A 10,826-nucleotide genomic window follows, 5' to 3' on the forward strand; every position below is an offset into this window, starting at 1 on the left:
CCTGCAGATCATCTTCTCCCTGTGAGAGGAGACAGAGGAGGAGAGTCAGCAACACATCAGCACCAGCATCACTCACTAAACTTCAGTAGCTTTTCTGAATAGAGCAAGCAACAAAGTGGTTAAATAATTACCTTTCCCTAGGGCTAAACAAGGTAATATTTATACACACAGTATTTCTCAGGGGACCCACAGAAATATCTTTACTGTACAGAAGTATAATTAGCCTCACTGTCAACTACATCTGCAATGATTGTGTTTTTAGGCCCATCTGCTCATTAATGCCATAAAACCTCTGATACACATAATCATCATTTAGTGAAGGAGCACTGATAGGAATGTGACACCATCTATGCAGCTCTGGCTGCATAGATGGCGTCTTTACCTTATGTAGCTAAAGACGTTTTAGCAGATTATCTATCTATCGAGTCTGTGCACTAGAGAACTGTCGACATTCTTAAAAGATTTTGTCGAATTCCGACTTTGATAAAAATCGATGATCTCTTTCTTGATAATAAGGAAAAATTAAAAAATTTCCCCCATAATTATCAAAACCATCTTATCATCTACTTTCTGCAAAACTTTACATACAGTGGTTTAAGAATTGTAAAGATAGTTATGTAATTTAGACAAAATATATTTTATATTAAACATTTTTTCTATTATTTTAAAGACCACACGTTTCTAGTGACTACAACTATGAGCCAGCTGGTGGAACACGTGCACTACAGCTGTCTAAATACGTAAAACCTTAATATAAAACAGATCAATCATGTATAAACACTACTCAAAAAATGGCAGCAGTTGAGTTCACCAGTTTCAACAATAGACAGCTGCCTGACTTTCTAGAGACCTGTGTAGATAAAAGCGCATCCTAACCAACGGAAAATGGACACTTTTAAAACCTTCTGGTTTTGGTTAAAAAAAGTAATTTTAATATATGGCTTTGTGAGGCATTTACTCAGGTGGAGTAAATACAGATGCATGCCACACTTTCCACACACGGATTTCTATTTGCAAAACATTTTGAAATCCATGTGTAATTCATATTTATATAATACACAGAAACACATTATTGGTTGGATACAGTAAATGCTATAAAAATGAAAAAGGAAACTAAGCAAATAAAAAAATTGACTCATTTTCATACCTCGGCCAAGCTCAGTCAGCCAGTGTAATGATGAAAAAAATCTGCCGTCTGTGAAAAAGCTACAGAAGACAGCGTCACTGAATGAGTAGTTTGAGACAAACAGAACCATAAAACAGTGTAAAGCACAAGATTCTCCACCTACCCAAAAGGAGAGAGTGAAACTCATAAACAGGCATGACAAAGAACAGAGAAGTGGATAAAATCCAGGACAAAAAGAACCAGAGAAACAAAATGAAACAGAAACTTAAGGACTCGCGTGAGAAAAGAAGGCAAAAAAACCCTGAGTCATTTCAATGTGAAACAAACTTGATAATTGGATTAAAATGACTTTAAATCTTAAGGGGGTATGAATTATTTGGAACTTAATGGCATGTAGAGATAGTATAAAAGGTTATACATGTTTGGAATAAGAATAACACTGTATATCTTTAAGAGAAGTCACTTTACTGGTCTGGGAAATTCTGAATTTCTCAGTTAAGCCTCAGCTCAAGCAACAAATTTAAAACAGGAAGTCACCCTTGTTATACTAAAATTATGACTGTGGTGAGATTTATTGTAAAAAAAAATGAATATATATATATATATATATATATATATATATATATATATATATATATATATATATACACCCGCTATTACCATCTAATGTAGAACAGATTACTGGATCAATGTGTGCTTCTGTGCTTGTTTGCCTGTCTTGTTGTGTCTCTGCTCTGTCTTCTGTAACCCCCAGTCGGTCGAGGCAGATGACCGTTCATACTGAGCCTGGTTCTGGTTCTGCTGGAGGTTTTCCTTCCCGTTAAAGGGGAGTTTTTCTTTCCACTGTCGCTTCATGCTTGCTCAGTATGAGGGATTGCTGCAAAGCCATGGACATTGCAGACGACTCTCCCTGTGGCTCTACGCTTCTCCAGGAGTGAATGCTGCTTGTCGGGACTTTGATGCAATGAACTGGTTCGCTTATATAGGAAAATTTTTGACCAATTTGTATATTATGATTGGGTTTGACTGTGTAAAGTTCCTCGAGATGACATGTTTCATGAATTGGTGCTATATAAATAAAATTGAATTGAATTGAATTGAGAACAGAATGTCCAGGATCATCATCACCAGTCATTACACACTCTGAATGTCTAAAGATCTCAGATGTTAAAACTGTGGCAAACGTTGAGTGGATCCAAACAAAAACAAAAAACAACCAGTAAAGTCTGTGAGGAAGTTCTGATTGGGGTTTAAAAGTTATGTCAGGTTCTGTTTGGGTGGAATTTTCACATCCCAGTTTCTGCCACGTGTCTGTTAAATTGTTGCCATGAGAAGTGGGTTTTGGATCAGCTGACTGCCATCCAGAACTGCAACAAGCTGATCTCCCAGCTGACGCTTTGTTTTTCCAGCCACAGACCTGTTTGTGTTAGCAAGAGATAAATCACATGTGATGTCTGGGCATGTTGCCATTAGCATAAACACATCTCTTCGGAAAAGTATTTGTTCTCCTATTAGGTTTCTTTTTTTTTTGCATTGTCACTTTGAATTGTCACCTTGAAAGATCCACAGGAATTATTTCCCTTGAATTAATGCAAATTTGTTTTCAGACCCAACACTCCACAAAAACTGCTAGTTGTTTTTTCCATAGAACATATAAAACATTTATTGGAACAAGCTTTTTGACACTGGAAACCATAACATTTTATTAACCAAACTAGGGTAATTTAGCTTCTCTTTAGATGCAATGAAATGGATAGAATTATTTCAATGGAATCGATCAGAGTCAGTCAGGATCAGTGATTACCACTCAACATGCCCACAGGATTATAAACGACCTCCCTTTAGTTTGTTCAGATGTTTGTATTTTGATGTACGCAGATGATACAGTAATTTATACCCAAGGTAAAAAACACAAAAAAGTTGCTGAAAATCTTAGGGTCTGTGGCCCATGTTGTTGAATGGTTGAAGTCCTCCTAAAATGTCAAATGGCTTCCCAAAGCACTTTACACTACCACCAGTAATTCAACTTCAACCTACCCATTGCAGGACAAACACCACAACTCTTGCCCCTTAACATTTTAAAACTTAATGTAAACACAACTGTTTCAATGTACTTTTCTAAATCAAACATTGCAAATGATCAGTCAGATATTTATAATATGGGCAAACAACAAAAAAAAGCTGTGTCAGAGCTCAAATACCTATGCATCTTAAATGTCTGACCTCACTTTTTAAATCACAGATACAATTCTGTAATCAAGTGAAATTTAATATCACAAATTTCTGGTTCATAAATTCACTCTTATTACTTCAGGCAGCTAAAATGCTCATGTACTGTATGGGGCTTTTTCACATCACTTACTTTCTTACAAGCTTGTCACAGGCAAAAAACAAAACCTCAAGATATTGCCTCTGTGGAATTTTACAAAAGAACAGTTGGAAAAGTTTGAAAAATGTCAAGTATACAAAACTCTGTCTGTTATAAAAAATAATTCATGGTTTGTCATCTCCTCCACTCAGTCAGCTTGTAAACATCAGGAACACCACACAGAGTGTAACATAAGGCTGTTACGAATCTACGCACCCAGAATTCGAACCAGACAAAGTGTGCTTGTATTGAAACCGTTTATTAAAAACTAAACTGCGGCAAGCTGCGTCAGCGTCTATGGCAGGAACCTACAGAAGCAGACAGTCAGATCAGGCAGGGATTTGGCATGCTCAGAGGTCGAGAGGCAGAACAGGTCAGGAAACAGGAAATCAGAGGTCAGGAACAAAGAACGCTGGAATAAGTCTTATCGGATGGCTCGAAATAATCTGGCCCTGATGTCTGGTCTGAAGGCTGGTTAAATACTGACAGGAGCAGGTGGATCAGATGAGTGGTGACGAGATCGAGGCAGAGCTGAGCAGGTGTGTTGAGTGAGTGATCAGACCAGCATCAGTGCTGAGATCATGACAGACCCGAGGAGGCTGTGTTTTTCCTCTGTGGAAAGGTGCATTTAGTTAAAAAACTTTTTCAGTCACAGCAACACAAGATTAAAACTATGTCCCTCAGAGATCTCTAAAAATATGGTTCATAACACATCAGACATGTCAGCATTAATAACAATTAATAACAATAACATTAATAACAATTGGTTATTTTATGACCCTCTGGAACAGCTGGTTTACTGCTGCATGTTTTTATGGCAGTTGTGGTTTATGGCTCTCACTTTGGTTGTATGGCACCCGAAACTCACACACCGACAGGACGTCATGTACAGTATAATGTCCTTTCGTTTTCCTAAGGAGCTCTAGTTTTTGTCCGGCCTACACGTGGTAGAACACTTTGAACTAAAACCTTTGTCGAAACTAATAATTGACTCATTGCCTACCTTTCCTGAATGAAGAATACACATATATTATGCATACGTTTTGCCAGAGATGTCGTCAAATGCATGGAACTGCTATGGTTTTTAAATGTTAATTTTTATGAGTGCAGAAGTCAGCACCGCCTTGCAGTGTGATAAGACTGTTTTAGGTCTTTTTGAGACAGAAATCTTCGGCCAAACTTATAAATGAACTATGGTGTGAAAAAGACATAAGTCTCATTTTCAGATGTCAACTCGGTTAAAACTTTAAACCGCTTCTCTTTTTTCAACATTTTATTACTCCAACATTTCAGGATTTCTGTTGCAATGCCTTTTCACTGTACAGAGAAAAACCTAGATAAAAATAACCCATTAAGCCTAAACATGTCAGCACTGTAGAAGAAACACATCAAAGCTCTTTCTGAAAACTGTGGTCTGAAAACTCCTCCTACAATGCATAATATCAGCAGACGTCTCTGCTTCCTCCTCTTCACATCTAGAGGTTTACTGCTGAATCTGAAGGCTGACAGGCATCATTCACTGCAGCAACACATTCTGTTTAGATCAGAGCTCTGAGCAGTTTCTGTAGTACGAAGGCGAAACTGACAGTCGTTGTTACTGAGAGCTGAAATGGAGAGGATTGGAGTTCAACTAGATCAAGCTAGCATCTCTTGTTCCATCTGTCTGGATCTACTGAAGAATCCGGTGACTATTCCCTGTGGACACAGCTACTGTAAGAACTGTGTTAAAGAACATTGGAATGGAGAGGATCAGAAGAGAATCTACAGCTGCCCTCAGTGCAGGAAAACCTTCACACCAAGGCCCGTCCTGGTAAAAAATATCATCTTATCAAAGTTAGTGGAGGAACTGAAGAAAACTGGACTTCAAGCTGCTCCAGCTGACCATGAAACAGTCCCAGCTGCAGCAGAAAGGGCTGAGAAGCAGAAGGAGCTCCAGGTGAGACGACAACAAATCCAGCAGAGAATCCAGGACCAAGAGAAAGATGTGAAGCTGCTTCAACAGGAGGTGGAGGCCATCAATGTCTCTGCTGATAAAGCAGTGGAGGACAGTGAGAAGATCTTCACTGAGATGATCCGTCTGATCCAGAAAAGAAGCTCTGATGTGAAGCAGCAGATCAGATCCCAGCAGGAAACTGAAGTGAGTCGAGTCAAAGAGCTTCAGGAGAAGCTGGAGCAGGAGATCACTGAGCTGAAGAGGAAAGACGCTGAGCTGGAGCAGCTCTCAGACACAGAGGATCACAACCAGTTTCTCCTCAACTACCCCTCACTGTCAGCACTCAGTGAGTCTACACACTCATCCAGCATCAATATTCGTCCTCTGAGATACTTTGAGGATGTGACAGCAGCTGTGTCAGAGCTCAGAAACAAACTACAGGACATCCTGAAAGACACATGGACAAACATCTCACAGAAAGTCACTGAAGTGGATGTTTTACTGTCAGAACCAAAGACCAGACCTGAGTTTTTAAAATATGCAAGCGAGATTACACTTGATCCAACCACAGCAAACAGGAAGCTGTTTTTATCTGAGGGGAACAGAAAAGTAACATTTATGGAACAGCAACAGTCTTATCCTGATCATCCCATCAGATTCACTGATTATAATCAAGCTCTAAGTAGAGAGAGTCTAACTGAACGTTGTTACTGGGAGGTGGAGTGGAGAGGATGTGTTGATGTAGCAGTTTCATACAAGAACATCACCAGACCATTAGCGTCAGATGAATGTAGATTTGGATTCAGTGAGAAATCTTGGTTATTATGTTGTGACACAGAAAAGTACACATTTTGCCACAACAACATTAAAACTCCAGTATCAGGTCCAGTTTCCTCCAGAGTAGGAGTGTACCTGGATCACAGAGCAGGTATTCTGTCTTTCTACAGCGTCTCTGAAACCATGATCCTCCTCCACAGAGTCCAGACTACATTCACTCAGCCTCTATACGCTGGAATCAGGCTTAGACCGTCTTTGTTTGGATCCTTTGCTGAGTTTGTTAACTTGAAATAGTCAGACTTGATCTGAGGTCCAGGTGGTTAATATTTGTATCAGCTGGATGTTTTACTGCAACAAAGAATCAAAGACCAGAACTGAAATATTAAACAGATCACTCTGGTTCCAAACACAACAAACAGAAACCTGTTATTATCTGAGAGGAACAGAAAAGTAACAAGTAAGGTCCAACAACAGTCTTATCCGGATCATCCAGACAGATTCACTGATTATAATCACATGCTGAGTAGTAAGAGTCTGACTGGACGTTGTTACCGTGAGGTGGAGAGGAGATGTGGAGGAAGAGTTTATGTAGCAGTTTCATATAAGAACATTAGGAGAGGTGGATGGTCACATTTTTTTATTTGGACCCAATGACAAATCTTGGTCATTATGTTTTGACACAAGCAGTTACACATTTTTTCACAACAGAGTTAAATTTCGAGTATCAAGTCCAGTTTCCTCCAGAATAGGAGTGTACCTGGATCACAGAGCAGGTATTCTGTCTTTCTACAGCGTCTCTGACACCATGACTCTCCTCCACAGAGTCCAGACCACATTCACTCAGCCTCTATATGCTGGGATCAGGCTCAGACTTTTCATGGATCCTCTGTCGATTCTAAATTCAGAGAAACATGATCCCACTTGTTAATTTTCATCAGAACTCTTGCAGCGGCGTTTGGATCAGCTGAAGACTTTGAACTGCTTTTTGATAAAAATTTTGATTAAGCTCACTAAAATGTTTTTTTTTTTTAAATTCGTCTCCCTGTTGGTTGCTTTCACTTTGTCCTAAATATTTACTGTAAGATAATAAATGCCCTATTGACACTTTTCACACTAATAACAAGGGCAGTTGATGACTTTATGTTGACATTTCATGTGCAATTAAAGTAAGAAAGTTTGTTGGGTAATTTTTTTCTTCTCTATTTTTCAACTGAAAAACAAGTTTTTCATGTATTATATGGAAAATAAATGTTAACTAAATGGCACTACTGCAGTGGAATATAGATCTCTGTATATTTTAATGGTTCCAATGCAATAAGTCAACTATGACTTTTTTAATTTTTTTATCATGTTCCTAAAAGATGTAAAGCTCAGCAATATTTATGTTAACAGAAAATTGTTTAGAGCAGACATATCAAACAAAAGGAAAATGGAGACAAACAACAAAACCACAGGTGATTCGCTTGAGGAACAGAAATAAACACTGACATGAAATTGTACTTTCCAGCACATTTTACTTTTACTTTTCTTAAACACTGCAAAATAAAGGCTCATATATTTAAAATAATCCAAATTTTTATAAGTGCATTAAAAAACTAGTGCAGAATATACCACGACCATAGATGAGAATACCCTCATCTATGGTCATGAGCTTTGGGTCGTTACAGAAAGAACGAGATCCTGGATACAAGCGGCCGATATGAGTTTTCTCCGTAGGGTGTCTGGGCTCTCCCTTAGAGATAGGGTGAGGAGCTCAGTCATCTGGGGAGGACTCAGAGTAGAGCCGCTGCTCCTCCACATCGAGAGGTGCCTGTTCAGTTGGCTCGGGCATCTGGTTAGGATGCCTCCTTACTGAAAACAGTCCACAGGTCTTTGGTTATTTTTAGGTTCCTGTGGATTATGCAGTTCTGGTTACGTTTTTGCACTTTTTAGGCTTCACCCGAAAACCCTTAATTTTAGCTCCTATCTACTGTTCCGTAACCTTTCACTGGGTCAACAGTGAGAACTCTATCATGCGACCTCTCTTCTCACTGGACATTTTCATTGTTATCCATGAGAGGGATGTGCTGATACGTCATGTCACACAAAGGATTGTGGGATACCTTGAGGCTCCTTAGCAGCAGTAACTAACGTCATGGGGTTTGCAGGCAATACTAGCCGCTAGAGGAAGCTTACAGACTACTTTTCCTACCTTCTTCCTTACTGATTGCAGCAGACAGTACTTATCAAGGCGGCCGCTGACACACTTCCGCATTGCCTAAGAGTCCTTACTCAATAGGGGTATTCGGTTGACGCCTCTGTCTCATTTGTTCATTCATCATGTTCTGCTAAGTTCTGCTCTCCTTCTGTCCCTCTCAGTTCATTGCTTTCTTTCTCCTTCTGCCTAATTACCTTTACTCCCTTCAAGGCTCATCTGTCTTCTCCTCTATTTCTTCTGCTAGTTCTATCACACTCATTGTCAGGTCCTCTGTTATGCTCTCCCTATTGTGGTTGACACCTTGTCATGTTCCTTGTTCTGGTCTTCTTGTTGGGTTCATGACACAGTGTCGGTACCTTTTTTAGTATTTGAAAATAAAACAGCATCACAGCTAAAACACAGGTTAAATGTTGAACATGTTTAATGATTAGATCCTGAAAAAGGTCTGAAAGTTAGAATGTACTTGTACTTTGGCACATATTAAAATGTACACGTAGTAATCACCAATGTGTGTGTTATGGGAGTTTTGGGTTGAATATTAAACAATAGTAACTGAGTTCCCATCTTTACTAAATGACGAGACGGTGGTAATGACGTTCCAGCACCTTTATTGAGAAACAGAGCAGAGATTCACATAGTTGGAAAGTAATCGCACCCCACGGTTCCGCTGCAGTCTCTGTCTGCCCTGTCTCTGCCTGCCTCGCTTTCCGGGCTTCCCCTAATACTGCACCGTGGCCTTGGTTTGAGACATAACAAAGACAGTCTATCATAGACAATAATCATTCTACGCGGCATTCAGCCTTGCACTCAGCAAACAGTGGATCTTATACACAGACATCAGGTCTCCAGGCCTCCTATGTCCGAGTGGTGTGAGGCCATAGTGACTTCAGAATAATAATTCTTATAACATTCCTCTCTTTTTTTTTTGATGATGGCGTCGTCAGCATCAAGACAAAACAAGAAGACCTATCATATGAAAATGTGAACAAAACACAGAGGAACCATTTCTGTAAACTCGTAAAGTGGGACCCAAAGGGTTCCCGTGTTGGAACCGGGCAGTGCTGGAACTTTTAGTACAAATCAACATGAATGCTTCATAGAGGTGTAACACACAAGATCAAAGGTTTAGCTTTTATCTACAATTTAGGATTCATGTAATTAGGTAAGGCCTGTTTTAGGTACCTATGCGCACATTATTTTAAGATTACATTAGACTATGGTAAGCTAAACCTGTTCAGTAACCAAGGTTGAATCCGTCTACTCTCACCCACCCTGAATACCCTCCTACTCCTTTCTCCACTCACCCCTACGATGGACAATAATCCACCACTCCAAACTTACAACACCAGGAGAAAAGGCAGGAGAGGTTCAGTGCGGGCAGGGGAACTCCAGAAAAAGCTACCCCTAGGGGGTAGTAGAAACTGGCAAGGCCCCCCTCCCAGGGAGATCTGATCTCGGCCAATCTGAGCCTGAAAACCCTGTATTGAATCTAAGTGTTATCATTACCAGCTAATATTAAAGAGCCAATCCGATCCTGGTTCTTCCTATATCAAATCAAAAAGGTGCATAAACCATTGATCCTTGTGTGTCTGAAGCAAACAGTTTCCATTTTTTACCATAAAACCATATTGATCAACATGATGTAACATTAAAGTGTAGATCTCATAACACAAAAAAATCTAACATGTGAGTCAGTGGAACAGAGCAGTTAAACAAACAATAACACAATATGAGAAGAGTCCTAAACGTCAAGAACGCAAAGTTAAGAAAGCCTTCAGGCCATTCAGGCACAAGGCAGAAAATAATCTAATCGCGCTTAGGGTCTCTTCAGGCAACTCCTCCCGTTGAAGAATAAGAAGTCAGAGTTCTCTGGCTTCTTCATCCCCAGTCCTCTTCTGGTTCCCCCTCTCAGGCTGGACGATTGAGCTGGATGGTAATAAGCGTTCAGTTCTGGATGGGCACTGAGCATTTTATTTTGCATTTCTCTCTAATAAAACACTTTGCGAAGATGGTCTGCAGACACGAGTCCTTGTTTCCACTGGAGAACAGAAACAAGGTGTAATTAGTGTTCTTATAAAAAAAAACACATTCATGTGTCATTTATTAAAACATCCTCCAAGCACTTTCACATTCAAGATATTTCTGTTCACAATTATTAACTCTCAGAATTCTGCAATTTAATTATTAGTTAAAAAAGTAATCTTTAAGTTAAAATGTATCTGCCGTAAATTTATAGTAATTCTTAACAGAATGCTTTTAATGTGTGTTTTAACTGTTGTTGTCTGACAGTTGAAGTTCTCTGCAACATAATTTCATCAATATATTCGTTTCATGTCATTTCCCATTTTATTTTGAAAACCCAACTGAGAAAAAGAAAGCCTTTCCATGTGAAAGCCTTTTCCCTCTTTCTCTCTTTTTTTAAAAG

The 10,826-nt window shown here is 39.3% G+C and overlaps 1 protein-coding gene across 1 annotated transcript; it reads left to right on the forward strand.

Moving 5' to 3' along the window:
• The first annotated feature begins 5,103 nt into the window (after positions 1–5,103).
• Positions 5,104–10,326, forward strand: LOC105922844 (tripartite motif-containing protein 16). The gene is made up of 2 exons (XM_036146840.1): positions 5,104–6,206; positions 10,314–10,326. Exons 1-2 carry the CDS (start codon positions 5,104–5,106, stop codon positions 10,324–10,326), a joined length of 1,116 nt encoding a protein of 371 aa, XP_036002733.1.
• The last annotated feature ends 500 nt before the right edge of the window (positions 10,327–10,826 follow it).

This window comes from Fundulus heteroclitus, chromosome 14 (assembly GCF_011125445.2).
Source record: "Fundulus heteroclitus isolate FHET01 chromosome 14, MU-UCD_Fhet_4.1, whole genome shotgun sequence".
Classification (NCBI taxonomy): Eukaryota; Metazoa; Chordata; class Actinopteri; order Cyprinodontiformes; family Fundulidae; genus Fundulus; species Fundulus heteroclitus.

Coding starts and splice junctions, on each gene's coding strand:
- LOC105922844 (XM_036146840.1), top strand. CDS start 5,104: ATGGAGAGGATTGGAGTTCAACTAGATCAAGCTAGCATCTCTTGTTCC.